Genomic DNA, 26,481 nt, shown 5'->3' with positions numbered 1-26,481 from the left:
GTGTGTGCTCATGCACGAGGGTGAAGAGTGTATTTGTCTGACAAAAATAATAAAAACTCACTTGACACCTGCAGAAAAGCTGACGACGGGAAAGAAGAGTCCGTCGGTGTTGAAGTTTTCGAACATGCCCTGAACGGGCTGTCCGTTGATGCGGAAAGAGATGCTTGGAGCGCCGAGGTCGAGGCAACAGCTCACCACATCCTCTGAGGTCAGGATGTGATGGTAGAGGGATGCAACCGCCCGGGGGATGCGTCCTAGGAAACATACAGATACACACTGATGTTGTCCCGGGAGGGTTTTGCTTCCGTCTAGACTCAACTAATCTTGTATGCATCAGGTGAGTCATACAAACGCACGACAATTTTCTTACCTGACCAGAGGTGCAGTCCATCAAAACCATAGGAATAGAGGTCATCTCCCACGCCATTGCCCCCCCAGCCCTCACCCCCTCCAGGGTAAGGTGCATAGCCCTTGGTGTTGGCCCAGCCCACTCGCAGGTGAGAGGGTTCACTGGTCACAAAGTGGTCCACCTGGTCAATCATCAGCTCGTAGTACCACTTCTTATACTGAGCTGAGCCCTCGCTCACCCCGAGGAAGATGTTCGGTCTCATACTGGTAATGGTGGGGAAGAAAAATGTCACTTTCACTATTTCTCTTGTGATATATATTTTCCTCCTCTGAGCTAATTGAATGTCTGCCACAATATAATTAATTACTGGGTTTTTTAATTGCGTTTTGGGAAATTTCAAAAAAATTAATAAATAAACTTAAACGTCTTAAGGCAGAGCAAAGCAGACATTAAAAAGTGTTGAAAGAAAATGAAGAGATTATATCTCTTAAATTGATGACACTCGATCCAGTCTTTTCATTTCACACATTAATCATAAGGGATGAAGGACATCAATCAAGGGGCATAATGTATTGCATGATGATTGGCCAAAATGTCAGCTTACTCACTACATTAACTACCCACGGAAAATTGATGACTCATTTTAGTAAAGCAGTTTAAATCGAGACCCGTATAAACCAGAATACTGAAGCTTGACTCAATTCATGAATTATCAAAGTACCAATTACACCTTCCAATTATACTTTTGCCAAAAAAAAGACATAATCAAAATACCGATCTTTGTTTGTTTTGATAATCATACAAGAAAAAAATGTTAACTCCATTCTTTATTTGTAAAAGAATAACGCAAGAATAAATTAAATGAACTTTCAGCCCCTCGTTTTCATGAAACAAATTTTAATCTGATGCCATGCTCCTAGATGTGACATGTACACCCGGAAATAATTGAAAAATCCGTAGAATTGACACTAGAGGACGTCAACCCAAAAATGTTTTTGGGACAATATGTTCTATGCAGCGTTAGTGGAATATGAGTTAAGCCGCAAACTCCAGCCGGTTTATCCACTCCAGAGGGGAAGCCATTTTGCCATTTGCTGTCGACTGAAGATGACATCAATGTTGCTCAGGTCTCAGGTAACAACCAATCACAGCTCAGCTTCAGAAACAACCAATCACATCTCACCTGTTTTGCTGAGCTGTGATTGGTCGTTGCCTGAGCCCTGAGCAACTGTGATGTCATCTTCAGTCGACAGCAAGTAGCAAAATGGCCGCCCCCTGAGATGGGTAAAAACGGCTGCATTTTGCTTCATAACTCATATTCCACAAATGTAATATTAATCAGAATGTCATGTTTAGACTACTGAGGTCACATATAACGTATCATTGTGAAGAAATATTTAAGGTTAACTTCCACTTTAAGTATGGGGGATTTAAAGCCCCAAAAAATCTTCAAAAACACTGATAAAGATTCAATTTGCATTTTCTAAGTAAAACGTGGGAAAATGGGGAACAGAACCCCACAGAAAATATTTTAAAATATTGAGAAAAAACCCCTGCAATATACGAATCCACCGGTGTCGAAGCACAAGTATGCGGGGGTTGCGTTCTATAGACAAAAAAAACGTTGCTATTTATGGTCGCCCTTTTCTAGTTTTAGTTCACCTGCGGCCACTAGGGATCATTTAGGCAAATAGGAGGAGTTTTTCAAAAGACGAGTTCTACAATTCACCCAAAATGGCTGCTTCAAATCAAAATGGCCAATTTCCTGCTCAATTTGAGGTTCTTACTTTTCTATGCGTCCTTTAGTGAGAGACTGTTGGTGAGTAAAACTGATGTTGAGAGCTATTTTTTTTTCTAAATACATTGTATGCTCTAGCCAGAGGACTCCTACGTGCCATTCTAGATACAACAGTAAATACTGTAACATCACCTGCTAGCTGCACTGAGGTTTAATTTTGACGATGGAAAAATACTGGCTTTCTAACCTTTGGACGTCATTGACCAGCTGGGTTTGTAGCAGCAGGTCTCTCTTGGGCAGCAAGTGATCACAAATGAGGTTTTGATTGGTTCGCACGGCGACGCCATTACACACACACAACGAGCAAAGCACATCGAGAATCTGAGGGCAGACGAGAGGAGGGAGCGGCAATATCGTAAATTATGAAAAATGGCTCTACCTGTGTCGTCTGGTCTTTGAAATATGTGCTACTGACCTTGTGGTTACGTCCATGTTTGTATAGCAGCGATATGATGGACTTGATGTGTCCTCTCTGGATCATGTTGAGAGCCTCTTGGCTCTCAATTAGAATACAGTGCAGAACTTCGAGAATGCCTGCGAGTATTCATCAATTAGTTGGCAACAGAGGTCACAAAGTATCTACCGGTGCACCCTTTACATTTCTAGTGTGTAATTCTTAGAGATAACTTTGATGCAGGATCTTTAATAATGCAGCGTATAAGGATGTGCCATATGTACAAGAATGACAATGAGCTCACCCGAAGAAGACTCCAGTCTCTCCAGCTTGCTAACAAGCCAATCCAAGTTGTTTGAAAACTGAGTGCAGTTGTTCCTGTTTCCTCTGATTAACGCCGCTGCATAACATAAAGAAAAGAGTCAATACTTATTAGAGACGAATAAAGGCAAACACGGACAGCAAAAAAAACATAGAGAATAGCCAATAAAATTGCATAAACCAGACAAGCAGAGAACTCACATAAACACATATTTGTGTGGACGAGCAAAAAAGGAGACAGGCACAAATGGAGGAGGTCATTCTAAATGTGTGGAGGAGGAGGAGGCGGACTAAATGGAAGAAGGACGAGACATGGCTGGAACACTAATACAACCCTGTTAGTCAAATAAGTGTAAATAAACCTATGAAGGACAAAAGCTAAAGGTGAGGAGCAACTTCAGCATGACAGTCATATTTAGAATTGAGGTTGCCTACCAAAAGATCTCAAACAGGTGACAAATGAATCATTCCATTAATGTTCTGCATTTTCTTCTGTTATGTTATGATAGTTGTGTTATGTTATGTTATGATGTTGACGTTTCCTATCCCTGCTCTCCAATGCAAGCTTTCTTCCATGCAAGCTGTTCTTCCATGTGTTTGAGGTTTCTCCGCACCCAGCCCACTCAAATTCTTAGTCAAGGTTTTCTTCGTCATGTGTTTTCTTCTAAGCCATCTGATTCCAGACCTGCTCTCTATAGTTACTTATATATTACATGTATATAAAACTTCTTGTACGCGCTATGGTGTTAACTCCGCACCTGACGTGACAACTTAGTTAACCTGAGAAATGTTCCCGTCAAACAGAATTTGATATAGAAGAAAAGAGGGTCATCTTTCCATGTCAGGTCATTAAATGTATGAGCTTACACAGATGAGCACAACATTTATGAGTGTGCAAGTTGACCCTTCTGAAACCTCACAACCTTAGAAATCAATCCCTAGTGTGCGCAGTCAGTAAGTTGAGGGTTAAATAGCATGCCAGCACAGCTCTAGCCGGACAAAGCCATTAATCACAGCAGGGAATTGTGTATGCGCATTGCGTTATCATAGCTTACCCAACAGCTCATAAAGCAGGTTGAGGATGTCTTTCCAGGCTGCTCCGGCCTCTGGCCCAGCACACTCCCCAAAGTGGGCCACACTGTTGTAGACATTCAGACGGTCTATGCAGTTGGACACGAGTGTCAGCATGCCCTAAAAAAGGAAGCCAAACAAAGTTTTGTCACAAATGGCAAACTTGAGACATCTTTTTTTTTATATACCTCTGAAATTAAAGGATTTTGTGAAACAAAAACAAAAAATGTATTCAGTGGTCCAGAGAGAGTACACATACGATACAAACCCATCGAGATACATTAGATAATCCTTAATACAGTATACAGTGTGTATGTATCTGTCTATCTAAAAACACATCACATATAGCATTCACACATTCACACCGAATACAGACGCTCCCCTACTTACGAACATTCGAGTTACGAACAACGGTACATACGAACATTTCTGCGCGTACAGTATGTCGAAAAATGTTCGGAAAGAAATGCTGTAAATTAGATTTTGTATTGCGCGTAGTGCTTCTTTCCGCCGCTAATACCGACGATTGGCGCTGTGAGAGCTCATTGGAGGCTGAGCAACGTGGCGAGGAGGAGGAGGAAGAAACGCCGGTCCCCATGAAGCAGGAAATTACTTTTGAAGCCGATTCCAGCGACGACGAAGAATCTCTCATGATATAAAATCCTCCTCTTCCTCCTCCTCCATCATCTCCTTAAGCATCGAGTACATCTTCCAAAAGTAAGTTAAACTTCATTTTATTTATCTTATTACGTACATGTACATACTGTGTGTGTGTCTTTCGCTCTCTCTCTCTAACATACGTAGTACAGTACAGTACTATACGTATTCTCTCCATTTTATTAAAAGTTTTTTTCAGTACAAACCAATGCAGGTTACTTGTACAAGCCTTAAACATTCTTATATAAACCTTCAATATACTTATATAGGCTTTAAACATAAATTATAATACAAAATATAGCACTGAAGCAACTTACGAACAAATTCACCTTACGAACGATCGTCCGGAACGTAACTCGTTCGTAAGGTGGGGAGCGTCTGTAATTGCTATTATGAAGGCAATCCCCTATGGCTTGACTCCTGTCCCCTTCGGCGCTGGTGTCATGGTGATTTATGCTGCACAGAAGTATCTCCAGTGATCAGCTATGCTAAACGCACCAAATGGAAATTGCTGATGATTTATAATGCCAAGAAAATCCAGAGTCAGCTGTCTAGAGTGACAAATTGACCTTCTGGGTGTGAAATAAAAGGGGTGGACCAAAGATTACTCCAGAAGAAGAAAAAAAAACGAGGATGATGAAATATGCCCAATTTTGACATTATAACAAATATTTTTTTTATAATTTTGATATGGAGATATGATTATTTGGTTGTTGCACTCTGTCAAAGTTAAAAAGAGTTTGGATGCTTAACATTATTTGCCTCCCCAACTCAGCATGCATCTGTCACTTGGTAATTGATGGAAGCAATTTGGGCGCTGGAGGCTCTGCACAATGCCTCAGTGCATTCATGGCAGCCTCACACTGTAATGTAGCTGCTGACACCTTATAATACACTGCCTCTACTCACACAAGATGTTATAGAAAACTCACTACACATGTGCTTTGTAATTGGCTAGCGATCAGTTCAGGGTGAGCCCCGACTCTCGCCCATGTCAGGCTCCAACTCACGCGCGACCCAAGTGAAGAGAAGCCCTATAGAAAATGTAAAGACTACAATAGGGGTGTCAAACATACGGCCCGTGGCCCAGAAGTAGCCCTTTAGGGGGTTCCAATCTGGCCCATCAGGACAGAACATGAACTGCAGTTTTTCACTGAATTTAACGAAAGCTAACAAAATAATTAAAACTAAAATTCAAAAAAACATTTACGTTAACAAAATAAAATAAAAACGTAAATGCGTTAAAAAAAAAAAAAACTAACTGAAATTACATTAACTAAAACTATAAAGAGAAAATGTCTTTCGTTTTAGTCTTTGGTAATAGGACTGCACAATATTGGAAAAACGTAATATGCGATATAGTTGTTGAATATTGCGATATTGATATTATTGCGATATTTAACATGTGCCTAAAGAAATAACATATTTATTGTCAAATTAAAGATTTTTTTTTTCATGTAACAAAATAAGCAAGTTAATTAATTGTAATTTCCCTAGATAATGTTTAACTATTGGATGGTGATGCACATTTAAGTTTGCGTTTGACTGGTCAAATTCAGGTAAAAGCATAAAATTACAAATGAAACTTATTGCATGTCTTTGTGATATGTATATTGTGTGGGCCAATATGCGATATTGATATATTTTTTAAATATATTGCCCAGCCCTATTTTATAATTAATTTAATAAATGAGCCTTTGGTGCTAATTTTAAATGTGATTTTAAATATATTTATTTTGATATTAACCGTAATAAGGATGTTTGAAAGTGTGTCATACAGAAGTGATGTCATCGAGCAGCAGCCAATAGAAAAGCACCTTCAGATGAGGTCACTTCGAGGCAACAATTTTGCGTGCTTGACTTTTGGCTCCAATGGCTCGGCTTGCCTGCTTTTTCATTTTACCATGTTGTTTATTAAATATTATATAGAAGCAATATTCATTTTATTTTAAACGAAAACTAATACTGACATTAACTTAAACTAAAACGAAACGTTTTTTTAAATAACAAAAAGTAATAAAAACAGAACCACCCTGAAAACTAATTAAAACTATCTAAATTAAGTAAATTAAAAAACTCAAAACGAAATAAAATGAAAATTCCAAAACTATAACCCTGTGGCCCAATTGAGATCAAATTTGGGTGAAAGTTAAAGTGGCACCTGAATTAAAATGAGTTGGACACCCCACTACAACGACAAAAGTATTAGGACACTTGCCATCTAATTGTGAGGCGTTTGCCAAAACTTGCGTATGTATGTATCTGTATGTCCAAAATTTCCTGGTGTGCAAAAACTCACTTCCTGTTTGAAAAGATTCTGCCTGTTTTTGAGTGAGCGTAGCTTGATCTGCCTCTCTTCGTGCTCCAGCTCAGCATCAGGGAGCTGGAAGTAGGTGATGAGGTCATAGAGGGTTTGGAGCACCTCCTCAATGGGCAGAGCCACAAGTGCCTTGTTCTTCAAACCCAGACAATCCAGATCCCTGACAAGGGGACACAGAATCTTGATCACATGTAGACAAAATGCTAACATTGGTGAACAAGCCCTCTAAATGACAATGCATGATGTTTAAGCCCAAGGGGGCATCCATGCTGAAATGCTGATTTCCACTGGCTGGCTAAAAATAGCTCCTGTCGTGTGCATGGGAGGGGCAGGAGGGGATGTGTGTGTCACCGCCTCGGGGGAGGTTGACACACTCTCACATGTTCCCAACATGAGTGCTTCCAATTCCACACATGGGACACAAGATGGATGGTTTGATGACAAATAAAGGTAGTCAGCGCATCCACTTACACGTTCCCCTGCATCTTTTTTTTATCGTGGACAATTTCCCTTTTGGAAATGCATGAATGGAGCACTGACTGAGCTCTTTGATGCTTTGGCACCTCATGGCTTAATTCAAATGTTTTTACAATCTGGGGGAATGTTACATAATGCATTTGTGGGACGACTGCACAGGGTACAGTTCATCTCCGGGATAATTTGTGACAAATGTACTGTACATAAACAGGCAATTTGTTTCCCATCTTGAGTACATTATGCAGCAGAAGCACCCTCGGGTACCTGATGAATCTGTTAAAGAGGAGCGTGGTGTTGCGGATGATACGTGCTGCTCGAGATTCCTCGTGTTGACAGCGCTGCAGGGTCAAGCCGTCGTCCATGTGACCTTCGGAATGTAGACATGCCTTCAGACGGGAGAAATGAACGTGAGATATTGTCATGATGAGGAAAAGCTATTTTAAAGGTGAGGCTGTCAAGAGGATGTATGACTTTGTTTAGGTGAGGGGACATGCTGTCATCAATTATAATCATTGGCCATTCACGCCTCTATGTACCCTAAATGACGGGAAGACATTTAGTCAAGGCTGAGATACAATCTAACAGACATTTTATTTGACTCATTACCCTGCAGATAATTATCTTCTCAACACAATCTCATTCATTTATTAATTTGCTATGTTTCTGTTTTACATTCAAAGTTGAAGACAGATGTGCGCTTTAGTTACTACACTCACTCGTCTCTTGAGAGGACCCAGACGTGCAGATTTGACATCAGGTGCCTGGTAGGAGAGCCACAGCCCAGTGGCCACGTGCATTATGAAGCTGAGCGAGTCGCCATATTTAATCTCCGCTACACCCATCCCCTCAATGTCCCGCTTGGGGCTCTGCTCAAGCTTCTCCTGTACAGAGAAGAATGAGAGAAAATGAACATGTCAAAGCTGTCAGTGAGAAACATGTTTACACACCAACCGTTATTGATGCTGGATGTTATCCATATTGTCAGAATCTTTTGTAAAGTTGCAAAAATAACATACATATTTCATAGATTTATTCATTTTATAAGACATGACTGACTGAAGACTGTGACCTATTTGGACGATCTTACAAAATGTACAAAATGAATACTGAACTTTAGTTTTTCTTTTTTAAGACAAAAAGGTTTTCGTTTACCTTGACACGTCACAAGTATCAGTTTTGACAGCTTCTGAGGAAGGCGGCAGTCGACGCCAAAACTAGCCACTTACAAAATGAAGTCATAAACAAACATTGGCGAACCGGTAAAATGTCTATATTTTCTCTGCTGGCGGTAACTTGAATAACCGTCTAAAATTTGATTCAATTAGACATAACAATAGGTGTAAAATAGACATAAGAAACCAAAATAATTAGCTCATGGATTTATTCAGAATAGTTATAATAGTATATTAATAGTAGGTTTTCAGTAAGAAATATTGACAGAATCATATTACATCCATGTGAAGCATACGTAAAATATATGTACCGGTAATGAATATCTGTTAAAAAAAAAAAAAAACTTGTTTCTTTTTTTCCTAAGAGAGCTCAGGATTGTTTGGCTATTAATATGTTGTTGTTGTTTTGTTTTTTTATTGCAAAACTGGTAGTAAACTCCAGAGCCCCTCTCGTGCCAGGGTATGAAATTTTATTATAATTTTTTTGCTAATCTGTACCCACAGTTTAGTCATTTGTTCCCACAGTTTAGTCATTTGTTCCCACAGTTTAGTAAACTGTTCCCACAGTTTAGTAAACTGTTCCCACAGTTTACTAATCTGTGCCTACAGTTTACTAATCTGTGCCTATAGTTTAGTAATCTGTACCCACAGTTTAGCATGTCAATAACAACCGAAGAAGAACACACGGAAAAGAAACACAGTATCACAAAATGAGTTGTCGGATATTTTAGTGCTAACCAGTGACATTAACCAGACGGTTAATTTTGACGGTACCATTAACCAACAACGTGAGTAGCCTTGTTTTAAACAACGCATATTTAACGGTCAAGAATAATTTAACCGGCGTTTATGTATTTATTAGTGGTTAAAATAACAGAGAATTGAACAACCGGGCACAGTAAAGCCTCAAGGGGTGAGTTGATTGGCAAAAGAAAAGAGGTGCTATAACACATTGGTTCTCCACCCCGGTCCTCGAGTACCCCTATCCAGCTTGTTTTCCATGTCTCCCTTAGCCAACACATCTGAGGATCATTGACAGGCTTCATGCAGAGTTTGCTAATTAGCTGATCATTTGAAACACCTGTGTTGGCTGTGGGAGACATGAAAAACAGACTGGATAGGGGTACTTGAGGACCGCGGTTGAGAACCACTGCTATAACAAATGTGTCCATATATTGTGTCTTAAGAAACTGGCAGCAGCCTATACAAAAGTGCTGCCCAATGAACTCGCTACTACACACATAATAAGAGTAGTAACTACCCAAATGGCTCTTTCGAGTGGCATGAAGGGTTCAGTAATAAATTTATGCTTAAAACCCTCATTGGAAGGGTCAATAATTTCCTCCATTACTATATCTTAAATCCCATTACACAGAGTATAGTCAAATGCTGAGTTCAGTCAAAGTGGGAAAGTTCAGCTACATTAACCTGGATGCTAGCTTCTACTACTAGTGCAATCACTCTTCTCATTTTCATTGCCCTTGGAAAATGGTGACTTCCTAGTCCAAGGTGAGTGGGTGGTTCTTTTGCGAATCTTTGCGCGTGACCCCTTGTGGCTGTTCCTCAATGGAGCTTACTTAATGAGGAAGTGTGCAACAGTTGATCCTCTGTGACATGGGCTGCAGAGCAAAAGCAAGCACGTTTGTATGTCCTTGCCTTAGAAGCTCTGAAGCAGAAGGCAGTTGAGATTGTGTCGGACCTCTCACGGTCCTGCAGCACCAAGCCCCGGTCCTCGGTCAGGGCCAAGTAGTGACCGGTTGTCAGGTGCCGCAACCGGAACGGCTGTCCCCAGCGGATGTGGCTCCCACTCCAGCTAAATTGGAACATGTGCAGACACAGGAAGGTGTCAAAAGAATGTGGATAATTTGCATTTTACAAACCCTGACAGTCTAATATCCACTAATTAGTTGATCTGAGTATTACTGCCGGCTGTTAATTATCAAGAGTGTTGTGTGATTAGGTAGGATAATTAGCAAATGGCTAAAAAAAAATTGACTCATTGTGCCGTTTAATCAGACAGAGGACAGAAAAAGCAAGAAAGCAACGTCGATAAGAAAAGAAAGGTATGACAAAAAAAAAATACAGCACATAAATTAGAGCAAAGAAGAAGCAACCCACCTGATCCGGAGTGGCTCCAGCCTCCATAAGGACCTGGCCTTGGCACCAGCTTTACCTATCTCATAGTTGACTATTCTGTCAACAGAACAGAAGCATGAGATAGTAATGAAACTGTGGATGTATGAAATATCCAGACACAACTATACACTCGAGGTCATCCATCCTACATGAGACAAAAACATCCCTTTACTTTCATCTCTCATACTGATAATCACTGGAGGATGTTTGACACAAGCCCATGAACAATGAAGGCTGGCATGTATTGACTCGACATTCGATTGGTGCGTTCAAAGACAGTCACGTGCGTCCCCCGATAAGCCTCTATCGGTGAATAGCACCAAAGACTTGGCTCGTCACTGCAAGTGACATCTTCGAAGGGAATACATAAGGTGTGCTTCTTTTGTGCAATTTCAAGGGCACAAAACTAGGAGAAGCCAAAAATGGAAATTACTATTCAATCCTGCCTCCCACAATTGCCATGCGCTGTTCTAAAAATAGACTTAGAGTGAGCATGTCTGTGTGAATATGTGCCTCTGAGGAAGGTGCATTCACAAACACTCTTACACAATGTGTTGGTATCGGAAGACCTGACCATTTATATTGTATTGATAGTATATCGGTGGTCATTGTTGTCCATTCGTCCTTCACATTTGAGAAGTCATGTCACTGACTTTGAATGCAGAGGAGCCGCCAGAGATTTGAGGCTCCATGAAAAATACCCCTTTAATGCCATAAAAAAAATAAAAAATTTAACTGCTCTAGCTGTCAGTCAGGGGCCCTTATAGAATCGTCACCACTTTTCTCCCCCTTACTCCCCCTTGGTTGGATGAGAGGGCCTGGCTTCCAATTGCTGCTGTAGTTCATCACCAAAGGAGTTTGATGGAGTTGAGGTCAGTCCTGGACCAAGACTGTGGCTTTGGCACACTTTTCACCCCATGACATTAAACTTATCTGTGTCAGAAGCAGGCAGATAAAACTGGATAAAAATAACAAGGCAGTCTTATTATGGTCCCACATGTTTTGAAGACTTAGCACCTCCTGGTTGGGCTTTGGTGGATGGGTTTGTGGGAGTGTGGACAGAAATGTTAAAATGACAACTGTTGGAGAGATGCGAGTTTGCTTGCTGGTTACTGTTGAGGTGTGCTTTCGTTCCCAGGGCAAGTCTAGCGCAAAGCGCAATTTAAGTGTGCGCGTTAGGGTGAAGTTTTCGTTCTTTTGGTATTTTCGTAGACTTTGCACGGGGAGAAAAGGGCGTAACAGGGTGTGTTAGAATTTTCCCGACAGTGATCATACTGATTATATTCTTGGCTTCACCTGTGCGTGATCTGTAAATTACATGAGACCACAAGCGATTAATAAATTTGTTGTACCTCTGCTGCTCTTCACTCTGGTCTGACCCCGGGATGGTCACCACCTCATCATGCCCATGAAACAGTCGCATCACATGGCCGCCCAACAGGTAGCCTATAAGAGAGAAATGCGGGAACACACCCTTGACCTTTAATGTCCTGTTTTATTGCTGCAACAGTGTAAGAATGCTTAGTAGCTGAGAAGCCTTGGGATTGCAATAAGTGAGATGATAAACACAAGCAAAAAGGTGACAAGGTGAAGTTCGGGTACATGGCTGCGTTATAATTATAATTTAATTTCTAATGTTTTTTTGTTTTCTTTTTCCTATTTTAGCATTATTACTTTTGCAGTTACTACCATTAAGATAATGGTGGGCCTGACTGAGGCAACAGCCATCTTCAATGTTATTAAAATGTATCGGGGGGGGGGGGGGGTGGGGGGTTGGTTCTTCTTTTTTCATAAAAAAAATTATGCCAAGATGGGTAAAAACCGAGGCAATGAAAATGAAAATGCCAAAGAAAATTCGACAGCGTGAAGGCGGGGTGTTGGCTCAGCTGTCTACCTTCCTCTATGTTGCTGCCAGAGCAGATGGGATGGACGTTCCACAACGTCTGCATGAAAGACGCGTCCACCTGGATGTTGCCATTGGAGATTGATAAATGCTGTAGGACAAAAGATTGCACGCTGTGTTTAAGATCATCATGTGAAATCAAAGACTAACACTAGATGAGGAGTGGTTTCATGATTCAGTAAGGTCCACTATTTACATAATACAGCATGCTCACCGGTCATTACATTATGCATACACTCTTTGTATACACATATTCCCAACTATTCCAACTTCATGTTCCCAGAAAACAAAGTTTGGGTCACAGTGAGTACAGATTGCCAGATTGACATTAGTGACTACAGTACAAGGCACTTTCATATTGAAGGCCACGCCCCTGCTGCCACGGGCATGCTGTCGCCATCTCTATGGATCACTGAGACTGTGGTCTAATTGTTTCAAGTGTACATACAGCTCTATCATGCAAAGATCAGGGAGAAGGATATGGTATAATATGGAACAAAGCCTTGCTGAAGGGGGTGACAAGGTCCTGACAAGGGTGATTACAGCACAGGCCTCGACCTCTTTTTAAACGGGTAGCGGTATCAATTAAATCACAAGAACATGATAATCTTGCAAAAAAAGGAAAAAGTTTGCAGTTAACTTCTTACTAACTAATTTTCTGTACACAAATTCAAGGCACGTGACCATTAAGAAAACCATTGAGCAGTAAACATGACAAGCAAGAGATACTTACAAGATAGCGCTCGGAGGACACGCTGACAAGGATGAGGTCATCACCGATGCGCACCTTCTCTCCTTCTGATCTCTGCTTGGAGGCAGGGTGGATTGTCCACCAACAAGCCTCACCTGCAATGATACACACATTTACTTACATAGATGGGCTAATTGGGCTATTGACCATTTGCACCGACGTCACGTGGTCACGTGACTGCCCTATGACGGACAGCGGACGGAAATGATTAGTCTATCTACTCTTCAGAAAAGTAAATCCAAAGGTGGCCTAGAGGCACCAAATTTTATGTACTACTATATAGCTAACCAGCTACAATATATCGTTCTATGGGCACAACCCAACAGAGATACTAACTGTTGGCTGGAACTAGAACAGAAGGATTGTAATAACCTCAGACTTCTAGATTTACTCTTTATTACAACATCGATTAAGCGACATAATTGTTTTAAAAACCCAATGATCTCCACCACCCTGACTGCTTGGTGGAAGGCATTAGAAATTACAAAAGCCCAAGTGGAGCCCTGTGGGCTTTCTCCCCTATGGCATAACCCTGACTTTCGAATTAACAACCAAACGTTTTATTTAGGTGTGTGGGAGCAGAAAGGAATCACACATCTTCACCATCTCTTCTCAGATAATATGTTTATATCATATACATCTTTGCTCCAAAAATACAAAATAACAAACGGAAATTTTTTACATTATCTGCAAGTTAAAAATATGATAAAGAAACAAATTCCAACACTTCAGGGTACGCTCCAACCGCCTGGCTTAGCTAAAGATATTACCAAGCTCTCTCCGACAACAACAAAAAAACTTTCAAAAATATATAAGTTACTTTCATATACGGATAAAATGTCTTTACCCATCTTAAAATGGGAGACAGACTTGTCTATAGCTCCGGAATCTGACTTTTGGATTCAAGTTTGTGAAAATGCATTTAAAATGACAAAACACACAAATTTACAACTTATCCAATACAAAATAATCCATAGAACATACATTACTCAATATATGATGAAGAAAATGGGCCTCTCCGACTCCGACATTTGTCTCCAGTGTTTACAAAACACTACAGACACTTATTTTCATGCTTTATGGTTATGCACCCCGGTTATGTATTTCTGGACTAAAGTCTTAGAAAAACTTTCCGCTATCTTGGACTATAGGATACCTTTATCTCCAAACTTGTGTTTGCTAGGTGACCTAACAACAACTGACCTACCACATAAACAATTTCAATCTACACTTGTAGCCCTTACTATCGCTAAAAAAACAATTCTTGTTAACTGGAAAAATAAACAAACTCTGAATATCGACCAATGGTCTAACCTCCTTATAAATCACATTTTAATGGAAAAAATATCGGCCTCAAATAAAAAACAAATATCAAAATTCATAGAAATATGGTCTACGTATATAGAATATTTTAACCTAATTCTGGTTATTTAATTCTGCCTGTTAGCGAGAGCCACCACATTGTGATAACTTACATTGATGTCTCTGCATTTGGCAGTTTGTTACTAATGGTTGTGTTTTTATAGTCAGGAACCCAGTTGCTGCCAACAGGATCGAACAGATTCACCTCCAATGGGCACTAAAGGCTAATATTCGGATTCACTGCATGCCAGGGGACTAACGCTACAGGTGCTGTCCCCCCTGGCTGGGCGTGGGCGGGTCTGCCCCTCTGTTGGCTGCTGGGTGGCGGCTGCGTCTTGGTCGTTCCCTGGGTCTCGTGGTGGGTGCTGTGTTGCGGGGCTCTCCCTGGTGTCTGGGGCGGCGCCGCCCCGGCGCGGTCCGTCGCTCTGGGTCCGGCGACGCGGGTCGGGGCCTGTGGGCCGCCGGGGTGCCCCGTGGTTCCCTCTCCCCTCCCCCTTCCTCCCCCTTGCTTCCTCTCCCTCTTCACCTCTCCCCGCCCGTCCTCCGCCTCCCTGTCCCTTCTCCCTCGTCGCCCTTCCTCCTCCTCTCCCCCTCTCTCTGCGGCCCTGCTGCTGCCTCCTGCCCTTCCTGTCGTCTCCTTCCCCCGTCCCCTCCCCCTCCCCTGTCCGCCCTCCTCCCCCTCCCCAGGGCCGGGGGTTCCGTCCGTGGCCCGGGTCTCGGCGCTCCGGGAGCCGGGGGGGTGGGCGGGATTGGTGTTGTGCCCGCCCCGCTCCGGTGGGCCTCCGGGCACTTCGGGCGGGCCCCGGTATCCGGGGGGCAATCCCCGCCGGGGTCCCGGTGGGGTGGGTGGGGGTTTTGGTGGGCGGGTGCGCCTCCCCCCCCCCGCCCGGTTGGGGGGGGCCCAGCTGGTCGCTCCTCTTAACTCACTGCACTAGTTTTGCACAATACATTTTAGGGCACATAACACACTTTGGGGGGGAGTGGGGTGGGGTGGAGACACCGTCTCCGCCCTGCAGCTCCCCTCCAAATTTTAATGCACCACACAACTGGGGGGGGGGGGGGGGGCATCGGTTGGGGCGGCCGCGGTATGAAGCAGTGCTGCGGTCGCCTGTCCGTGTGCACCCCCCCCCCCCCATTAATTTATTTTAATGCACCACATACGCTCATTGACATGCCTGGGGGGCGGATGGATCGGAGCAGGGGGGGATATCATTTCCCTCTGCTCCGGTTCACCTGCCCCCAATTTTAATGCACCACACACACACACTTATGTATATACACTGGGTGGGGTCACACACACGGTTTAGGGGTAGAGTTCGCCAGTCGGCGAGCTGGCGAACTTAGTAACAGGGTTAGTTTTTCACTTTGATCGTTGGGGTGACGACCGGGGCCTCTCCCCGCTGGGCCTGGGGTTCGGGGATGCCGCCCGTCCTCCGGTGCCCCCATCTCCCCTTCTGCCCCTGGTGTTCCGTCCCTCCGCGTGGTGGGGTGGGCGCGGGTGCCCTCTCCGCTCCGCTGCCCGGCCCCCTCTTCGGCGCGGATGCCTGGGTGCGGTGTGTCCCCGGGGTCTGGGGTCGGGGGCTGGGGGGCTGTCGGTTGGTGGGGGTGGGGGCGGGGGGCGGGGGCGGCTTGGTTGGTGGGGGGGTGGTGGTGGGGGTGCCGGGGTGGGGGGTGCTGGGGTGGGGAGGGTGTCTGGGGATTTGGGGACCTGGGGGCGGTTGGGGCTGGGTTGGGGTGGGTGGCGGGGGTGGGGGGCGGGGGGGTCGCGGGGGGAGCGGGGGTTGTGGGCCGGTGGGGTGCCTGGTGGGCCTGCAGTGCCCCGTCCTGCTGCGTTGGGTTGGGGGCGCGGGCCGCGTTGGGGTGGGGGGCGCTCCTGCTCCGGGGTTTGCTCTCCGGCCGGTGGCCCCTGCGGGGCCCGGGGGTCGTCCTTTGGTGCGGCCGCGGCCTGGGGGGCCCTGAGGTGTTGCGCTTGCTCTGTCCTGGCGGAGGTCGACGGCTCCCCTCTTTGGTGGAGATTTTCATGCATGCTAGATCCACCACACCAGCATCTATCGAGACTCAGACACAATTTGTTTCTCCCTCAGGTCATTGATTCGGTGGAGGCTGGTGTCTGTGGATCTCACTCTGCTTCGTCTGTCCTTTCTACCTTTCCTCAGTTTCTCCTTTGGGCCCTTGAGGTTTCCCTGATTTGTTGGAGTTGGGATGTCTTTGGGGTTGGTGAAGGTTAGTGGCCCGGTGGGTGGTGTCTGGTCGGTGCTGGGCTTCGCTTTTCTTTCTTTTCTTTGGTCCCCCTTTGGGTCTCCTGGCGGCCCCACGACTCTGGCTGGATTTTGAAGTGTTCGGTTTAGGTGAACGGTATGGGAATTCTTATTTATTTTTATTTTTTTTCGCACGCACGCACGCACGCACACACACACGCACGCACACACGCACAAACACACATACAAAAAAAAAAAAAAAAAAAGGGAGAACAATGATGATGACATTTCAAATGATCAATACTGAGATCTCCCAAAAAAAAAAAAAAAAAAAAAAAAGGAAATGATTGTTGAATGGAAGTGGACGTGGCCCGGAGCGACTTAGTGACTTAGCGACTGTTATTATACAAATTTATCTTCATTAGTAGGCATGCGATAAAAAGCAACATTTGGTTTACTCCTTTGTCTGTCTGTACAACCGACCGCAAAGCAAGATGTGACCATTTTATAAGATAATTGATTAGATAAAGGGGTGGGGGGGGGGGGTCCCCATGAGGGCTGTGACGTCACGTGCAAAAGGTCAATAGGGCTGTGCAAGAATCAGCGGTGACTCGAATTGATTAACAAATTGGCCTTTGAAAACAAACGTCGAATCAGAATTTTACCATTTAGTCAGAACAAATCAAAGCATATTATTATCTGAGATGAAAATTTGGATGCCACGTCGCGTTTTACTATATCTGCTGTATCTACGGGGGGAGTGCACATGTGAAAGTCTCACTGATGGCCGGCTAATGCCATCCTAGAAAGAGTCATATTTGTCCGGCTAACGTCTCACTGTTAAACCTAAAAGACAAACTAGCTTAGCGCTAGCTAGTATGAGGCTAGTAGCAACCTAGATGGCCTTAAAATGGAACAAAAGAGTAAAAACATCCTTTTTTTTGTCATTGGCCAGGTTGCGACACAGATCCTGAAGGTTAAAATAAGTTATTTTAAACTAAGAAGGTTAACTTTTCCATGTGTTGATGCGGAATGTACCGAAGTAAGCTACATTCTGATACGTTTTAATGAGATAAGTGAATATGACTTTGTAAACATATGATCAAGATGAAACGCTGTATAAGTGCACTGCCTTTACGATTTTGATCAAATTGGATTTTTGTTGGCCTATGACGTACATTGAGCAACCCATTCAGCTTAATTCGGTCATTCGGTGGCTAGTGTCAATACAAACAGAATACAGATCTTTGGTGCGAGTCCAAGCTCTAATGGGATCGTATATAAGATGAAACACTCCACTGTCGGTACCCAATTGTCATATATAAATTCAAGTGATTGTAAAACGGAGAAACAGCACCATTGTGACATGTTTCAACAATGAGGTGACAGCTCATCAACTGCAAAGATGGGAAAATATTACTATGCAAATAATAAGTTGAACTGGATAGCACAAGACTATAAAATCCGTTGGAGACATCTAATCAGCTCTGACAAAAGAAATACATTTTCTGTCCACAGCACACTGCAGGGAATATTAACAGCAATGATAAAAAGGCACACGGTGAAATTTGTTCAGGAACAACCAAGAGATAGATCAAGAGGAAGAGGAGGTGCCGAGAGAGAACGAGAGAGAACGAGAGAGAGAGAATCTGTGGAGAATGAAAACAAACTACTGAAGCTTCTCATTTCTTTTACCTGTTGAATCCTCCTGTAGGCCGACATCAAATGACAGCTTATCGGTCTGTGACCTTGATGTCTTCAAACAGGCCAGGTACTGTGGTCAGCACACACACACATAGAAACACACATATTCAATTACCTGTGTGAATATCAGGAGCTGAAATTTTCCATGACGTGTCAACTTTGTTAATAGGAATGGGAAGCATGCCCCACTTTTTTTTCTGGAGAAAAGAAAAAAAAAAAAAAAAAAAGAAAAAAAAAAGAAGAAGAAAAGGGACGCATGCCCCACCAGATTGAGCACAAGGTTAGCCGCAACCACCACTACTGAGGTTTCAGTAATAAATCAATAAGAAATTTGAAGAGAAAAAAAGTATTTTAGTTTTAGCTAATAACTTCTTTGCAACCTAATGCCAGATCCAGATGAATGCCTTGCAACTTCTTACCATGGAACTAAATGAGTGCCGTAGTAGGATGGCATGTCCGTACAGTAGAGTCTTGTGGCCACCACTCTGCGCTGCCTGAGGACATAATTGACACATATCCGTAATTATGTATACTACATGACACCTAAAGCTGCAATATATGACCTTAGCGAGGGCCTCCTCACAGACAAAGACGGCCTCATGCTGTGAACACATATCTTAGGGAAGGCGTGTTCTCCCCCTGAGATATGTGCAAGGATACGGGGTCATCTTTCCAGCAATCCAATAAGAGGAATGTAGGAAAAATGCTAAACTACGATCAGTCATGTCAACATTAGCAGGGAATGGCTCCATCGATGATGGAGTTGAAGATGCAGGAAGGGAACGGATGATATCGCGAAAGGTGGAGAAGTTTTGATGATGTTTTTTTTGCTCAGCTGGAAACGCCTATATTACTCACCTTTCTTATCAGCCTCTAGGAAGCATTAAGGTAAGACAAGAGTTTGATTATTCTAAGACTTTCTTGTTACTGTAGTTGTTACAGTTGTTGTCAATAAATAGTCTTAGAAGGAATAAACATCACACTAAACGTGATTAATCACAAAAATTACGTGGCATAGTAAGTAATTGTATGTATCTCCTAATGCCATTATAATGTAGTTGGTCAGATACACTATATATATATATATATATATATATATATATATATATATATATATATATATACATATATATATAAAAGGTGGAGGAAAATAACTTGATTTTGTGGGGTTGAGATCAGAACCGTTAAGTTCTTGTACACCATGGGTCTGCAACCTGAGGCTCTGGAGCCATATATGGCTCTTCAGTCCCTCTGATGTGACTCCCTGTGGATCTCTAAAAAAAATGGTAGAAATTATTATTGTTTTTATTTTTTAGATAAAATATTCTTTAAATGTATGTCACACTTCCCAAAGTTTTGTCAGAAAAAGGTAGATAAAATAGTTTTCTGAATTACCTGTAACCATAAAATGTCCAAAAAGGAAGCGGAAAAGCAGAACATTGCCATAAAATTTCAATGAAATTGCCAAAAATGTCAGAGAATTTAATAAAAAGGCAGAAAAAAAAAGTTTAAAAAGTAACTATAAAATGTCCAAAAACAAAAGAAGAAATCCTGCAAATTACCATAAAATGTCCACAAAATTGCCAAAAATGATCAAATTGATTAAGAAAAAGAATAAGAATTAGAAAAATTTCCGCGGAAAAATAAGAATAATAAAGCGGAAGAGGAAAGGTAGAAGAAAATGAATCTCACAATATTGGATGCTGGACATTTTTCTGTTATGGTGCAGCTCTAAATAGCTATTGGACCCTCACTCAGTACACTAGACTAACACTAACACACTGTTTTTCTCATCACAATTGTTATTTATTTGGCCTAAAATGCCTCTTTTGACAATAAAGGTTGCTGACCCATTTTTTACACCAAACTCCTCATGTCTTTGTGGACTTTTTGTGCACTGGGGCAATGTCATTCGGCTTACGGGTTTTTCCGTAAAATGTTCCCACCAAGTTGGAGCTAAGCAGTGAATTCTCTAAAATGTCTTCAAAATGAAGCCTTAGGGTAACTATTAGGACCCTACTGTCTCCCACGACTTTTCTCCATATAGCGTGTATAAATCATGGAATCGTGTTATCTCTTTATACAATATGTACCTCCACTGACTACCCAGAACAAACGCCAGCCAGCAGTTTGATGCTGACTGCAACACTGGCTTCCAGAATTGTGTGCAGCTGGTTGAGGTATACTGAGATTAATGCAGCGAGACACATCCAGCTGCAGTCACCACGACCAGTAAACTCAAGTCTCCCACCCCTATAGCACTGTGAGGCAGTCATCTATATAGAGGGAGCGCAGTGCGAATGATCGAGACACTTAGAAACTGTTGCCGCAATTACTGAAATGAGAAAATGAATCAGCCGTAGCTAATTGACCCATAAAGGTAAAGCGTTTCGATCAAAATGGATATAAGAGGAGGTGGATGGTGTCCTGTAGAATGTCATGCAGCTGTTGACCACAAGTGACATTTAATCTAACAGCGTAACATCTGGCAGACCAAGGCCACCCCTTAAAGGTGCAGCTGTTTACATTATTAGCCAAACTGTTGTGCTCTGGAAGGAGCCACAAATATAAGAAAGTACACATTTGATGCCTTTGGGGTAGTGTTGTCTCTTTGATGGACTGATCTCAGCCTGCTGATGGATAGATATCAAGCTCTGTGGGGTTGGCATTCGCTTACTGTGTTATCTTTGTGGTTCATGACGGTCCCTCCTGTGTCTCCCGGCTAAATCAGACCCAACCAGCAATTTGCTTCAGCCAGCATCTATTGAGAAGCCCATCTGTTCTAAGCCCTTATTGATTTCAGTGCCTTGGCCTAGACATATTCAACCTCCAAATCCCCTTCAATGATATTTTGGCTAAGGCGAAGATTGTAGAAGGGGCACCAAACACGCATTGAAAAGATCTTCTTGAAACGTTATTTATTCTCAGGCCAGATAATAGCCTTTTTGAGACATTACTAAAATGTACAAAATAAACTCACCAAATTTTGGAGCCACATTTATCCTGGCAAAAAATTCCATATCGCTGACGTTAGGCCAAAACCTTATACCCCCAAAATCATCATTTTTCAGGAGACCCCAAAAACGGCATGTTTGCTCAACCATTAACATCGTATCATCAAAGAGAGCAAGCCATTTTCAAAACTTTTAGAAATGATGCCCACATGTGTGGACTCAGACGTTTCATCCAAAATACGGGATTTCGCTCAAAACAACCTATTTTCTACTGCAGATTACGGAAAAGCGGAATAAGGTAGAAACTAGACCTGTCCTACCTTAAACATAGCCATCCGCTGTCACGCTAAAGGCTAATCTATGGTCAAAATTAATAGTGCGATTAATCTTTGAAACATCACTCAAAATGCTCTAAATCAGCACTATGAGGTGCTCTTTTCTGAAAATGGCTGGCAGTCAAAGAGTTAAAAACATACGCTAGCATGTGTGTTAGCGTATGTTTTAGCATGAAAGCCTGTTACCATATGTTTTGAGCCAGCGTATGTTTGAGTGTTAGAGTTATGTGTGTTTAATACAGAAAATAGCACCCGTAACTGAGACTGCGCCTTGTAATGGGGTAGATGCCACAGACTTCCGACTTCCGGGTTTCACACATCTCAACTCTCTGGAATGCTTCGGACAACTGAGACAGACACACTACACACTCACACCCGTCGACATCAATTAACACCGCTCAGCATTCATTTATACATGTGTCTACAGTGGCACCTCCACCTAGCATAAATGTATGTAATAAAGCCACTTCTTTTTTTCTTTTTTTTCTTTTTTTTCTTCCTGGAGAGCTCAGTATTGTTCATTCGGTAATTTTACCAATTTGACATGTCATCATCATTGCTCTCTCTTTTTTTTTTTTTTTGTATGTGGGTGAGTATGTGTATGTGCGTGCGTGTGAGTGCGTGTGCATTCATTAGTTCACCTAAAACCTATTAAAAAATCCCATACCGTTCACCTAAACCGAACACTTCCAGCCAGAGTCGTGAGGCCGTCAGGAGACCCGAGGAAGGACCAAAGAAAAGAAAGGAAAGGCCACTTCTGATACATTTATTTCAAGCTATCAAAAGGCCTACAGGTCTTTTGATAAGAGTTATTTTCCTACATCAGTGACGTAACCTGAATTTGTCAGAAGGTGCCGTAGTCTTTCACTAACCAACACGAACTCATCAGCAAAGAACTTCTAGATCTCGATCAAACGCTCATTTCCTACATGAAAAATGTCTTGGCTGAGCTCTTCTCACTAAGTGCTCTTGTGTTTATTGGCTTTAAAGAGGTGCAGTGTAAGAGGGCTAACGTTGAACTCATGGTAAAATAGATCTAATTGAGCGTCGCCTCAGTGTTTAATATTTTGAGCTGCCTTTTCCCATAGCTGCCGCCCATAATTCCCTGCCAGCACACAGGAGTGGCGGAACCAATGGTCTCATCTGCTCACAGGCAACCTTTTTACAGCGGCAAAGCTGCAGCCCTGATACATCCATTTATCTCAGACGTCAAGACCATGAATATGATCCGCTAACAGCTGAGGATTTTACGGAATTTCGCAACATCATGTGACATTAAGGAGTGAAATGGCTAAAAAGCTCAAAAGACTCCAAGTGACGGAATAAGCCTTTTTTTTTCTTTATTAGTAATAGAGATTTGTGCTCCTTATTCCAGATAGCTTCATCTCAGGGTTGTTAGTATCATTTCCTAGAATCACAATTACTGAAAGAAGACACGCTGAAAAATGTGAGCTGTTCTGACACAGCAAGAATGACATAAAACAAATGTACTGCACAACTTTGGTGAAAGGCAGCTGAACGTAATTTGTCATCAAATTCTATATGTTTACCAAAAATCCATATTAACCACACTTCCTATTATGAAGACAAATATTTCAGTGTGACGTGTCTTTGTGTGTCATTTCACTGCTTCATACAAGAGAGGTGAGAAGTGAAATGGTATGAGAGGTGAACATACCCATCGATCCGGGCCTCGAGTCTACCATGTGGAAGATGGAGATCGGATACAGAAAATAAAACACAAAGATGGAATAATAGACATCAATGAGACAGGAAACACAGCAATATTAAGAGAAATAGAGTCAAATGATGATAAATTCACCTTGTATTGATAAAATGTGCACCCAACCTGCAGCTTGTCTCATTATTCTTGAAGTAGCTTGGTAATGACCTTTTTGCGCAAAGTTTGTTTCTCCCAAAGAAAACTGTCGGGCTAAATTGGACAACTGCATCTGCTTCGTCCTCATTAATATTCATGCAGGCCAGGACCTCTCAGCAACTTGGGTCTCCTGATCACTGCAGTGGGCTTATTTAGGCTATTAATCTCGAAATTTAAACTATGCTGACTGCAGGCACTGCAAATGAATATCATTTCCAAATACTGTAACCTACACAGCTTGCTGTATACAGGGTAAGTATGCGACGGTACATCATTTGTATTTCGGTTTCAATACACAAATGTGTTCTCTGCATTTGTGTGTCGTTTTGCTCACCCCTTCATTGTTCTGCCCACTTTTAGCCAGCATCTCTTGCAGAGCCCGCACTGACAAGGACTGTTCCAGCACAAAGGTACAGATGCATAGGTCTGGAGGGACATACTGCAGCAACAGAACAGAGCAAAAGAGGTTAGCGATTAAGACACATTACTGTAATGTTTCTTCTTTGGACTAGATGAACAAATCAGTGAATCCAATGAATGCTACCAAATGAGAATATACTGCGAAAAAATTCACAGTAAATGTTCATAAGCAACATTGTTCTTACTTGATACTTTTCTTTTTTTTAAACTTATGATCGACAAATGCATTTGGTCTTTTCTCAAAGAACCTGAGGTATGCAGATTCACTGGCGAGTGCAATGCAATGTACACAAAAGTTACTATATGGTAAATCAAACCACTAACAAAGAAGCTATGTCAGAAAGTGTTGCAGTAGCAACCTCCATAATATAAAGTGTTGTCATATTCATCCAAGCAGAATTAGATTTAAGAACATTTTTGCCATCTAAGCAAGATAAAAACATGGATACTGTAGTGTGATGCCCAATCATTAAATTCTGGATAACTGCAGCTAACACTATTGCCGTGTACACGTGACAAAGGAAAGAGCTGCCCGTGCTTCCTCAGAAGACTTTCTTTAGGATCTGCAAAAAGATGCTGCAGATGTTCTATTCATGGAGGTGAGTGCCTACCCGCTGGTAATTTTGTGCTTAGGGGACAGCGTCAAAGATATACTGAGGTGGGCACAAAGTTGGGCATCCGTCCATTCGTCCATTCGTCCATCTATCCATCTATTAGGGGTGTGAATTGCCTAGTACCTGGCGATTCGGTTCGATACCGATTAATCCCGACACGAATCTATAAATTGATTATTGCGTTGCTGTTTTTTAACTCAAATTTAGAAAATACTAAGAAGTAAACTTGTACATGTACACTGTAAGATTTTTATGAAAATGTATTTATTTATCTGAAAATTCAGGCTTATAACTGAGCCACTGCATTTAACAAACGGGTTGCAGTCTGTTTCATGTTTGAACAGCACTGAAATAAAATATTAAGGCTTAATGTTCCATTAATATAACATTCTTCCATGCTTAATGTGTGAATCCTAACCCTAGGTAAGATTTTTTGTTGAATATTCCCATAAAAAAATGATGTTTAAAAATCGATCCGACCGCATATTGAATCGATTCGAGAATTACGCGCTGTAATATTGCGATATATTGCCGAATCTATTTTTTTCTAACACCCCTATCTATCTATCTATCTATCTATCTATCTATCTATCTATCTATCTATCTATCTATCTATCTAGTCATGTAAATAAGAGCTCGCTAGCTAGTTATTAGTTAGGTAAACAACAAGCTAGCTTTAGAACAATTTTAACAACTTTTTAAATGAATAGATTAAATTGTGTAAAAGATTAGATTACTGTTTGAATATTGCATTAAATGAGTTGTACATAATAGACAGTATACTAAAGAGTATAAGACAGACTAGACTTAAACATATGCACCACATCATTGCAAGATAGAAGTAACATTGTGATTCGGTGGAGAAATGAACCAAATGGCCGGATGGAAGCAATTCAGCTTCGCCCACCCCAATCCCTGTGGGTGATTAACAGCACTCCTTTGACCCCTGCGACCAATGTTGAACTGCCCTACAGAGTATGGCGGAAAAATGAAGGTCCATGGGAGATGGAGTGGATGATGAGTGTCCATTCCTGTCAGGTTACACTCTCGCAGGGCAAAGCAAGGCGACAGCTTTACAGCAGCTTGTGATTTGATGTTTGGTTCGCCACCAATCATTGAGGTTAATACATAGCATTGGTCGGTGGCAGCTTGACTGTATTGCAGCATTTATTTATAGCACCAGAAAGGGTTAAGACTGATTCCTTTCCTCTCTTCAGCTTCGATGAAGTTTACACTTCATACAAAAGGGAAGTGAAAGACCTGCCTTGATACTCTTAAAGTGGTCCCTATACTGTATCTGCTTAGTGGATTAAAATGTGAACCAGATCGGGTTTCTCAGAACCATGCTGCTGGTGAGTAAACAAACTAGAAAATGCAACATCAGCTACAAACACACTGTTCAGCAATAATAAAGTTGAAGGCAGGCACAAGTGACAATACTCTCTATGAAACAGTCTACTAAAAATGTCCAGAGGACGTAATTCAAGCAAATCATCACCAGACAGCAGGTCCAAAGAAGTAGAGCCATCTCTTAACCTTTGCGAGAAAAGCTCATAAATGAGTCTGCTGATAATGTGCTTTTAAGCGCATCTCCCGTTGGCTTTGCTGACTGCTTGCTGCAAAAAAAAAAAGAATGAGCTGTATGGAGGTTTGGGTCCAGCTGCGC

General features: G+C 42.2%; 1 protein-coding gene across 4 annotated transcripts in view; it reads right to left on the bottom strand.

Moving 5' to 3' along the window:
* LOC144042778 (ryanodine receptor 3-like) overlaps window positions 1-26,481 on the bottom strand; it is a 105,537-nt gene that overhangs the window by 64,712 nt on the left and 14,344 nt on the right. For 3 of the 4 annotated variants that reach the window (XM_077555741.1, XM_077555752.1, XM_077555768.1), the window contains exons 3-20: window positions 24,116-24,220; window positions 23,581-23,601; window positions 19,033-19,107; window positions 18,605-18,683; window positions 13,332-13,444; window positions 12,590-12,689; window positions 12,048-12,141; window positions 10,678-10,752; window positions 10,216-10,372; window positions 8,104-8,268; window positions 7,652-7,773; window positions 6,890-7,070; window positions 3,918-4,053; window positions 2,846-2,941; window positions 2,563-2,681; window positions 2,335-2,468; window positions 371-612; window positions 62-254 (exon numbers count right to left, since the gene is read on the bottom strand). In XM_077555741.1, the coding sequence (XP_077411867.1) occupies window positions 62-254; window positions 371-612; window positions 2,335-2,468; window positions 2,563-2,681; window positions 2,846-2,941; window positions 3,918-4,053; window positions 6,890-7,070; window positions 7,652-7,773; window positions 8,104-8,268; window positions 10,216-10,372; window positions 10,678-10,752; window positions 12,048-12,141; window positions 12,590-12,689; window positions 13,332-13,444; window positions 18,605-18,683; window positions 19,033-19,107; window positions 23,581-23,601; window positions 24,116-24,220 (2,207 nt within the window). The remainder of the gene's footprint in view (window positions 1-61; window positions 255-370; window positions 613-2,334; window positions 2,469-2,562; window positions 2,682-2,845; window positions 2,942-3,917; window positions 4,054-6,889; window positions 7,071-7,651; window positions 7,774-8,103; window positions 8,269-10,215; window positions 10,373-10,677; window positions 10,753-12,047; window positions 12,142-12,589; window positions 12,690-13,331; window positions 13,445-18,604; window positions 18,684-19,032; window positions 19,108-23,580; window positions 23,602-24,115; window positions 24,221-26,481) is intronic. The other variant, XM_077555760.1, reaches the window with a different exon arrangement.

The sequence above is a fragment of the Vanacampus margaritifer genome, chromosome 1 (assembly GCF_051991255.1).
Source record: "Vanacampus margaritifer isolate UIUO_Vmar chromosome 1, RoL_Vmar_1.0, whole genome shotgun sequence".
In the NCBI taxonomy this organism is placed as follows: domain Eukaryota; kingdom Metazoa; phylum Chordata; class Actinopteri; order Syngnathiformes; family Syngnathidae; genus Vanacampus; species Vanacampus margaritifer.
This window is presented reverse-complemented; position numbering and strand designations above follow the sequence as displayed.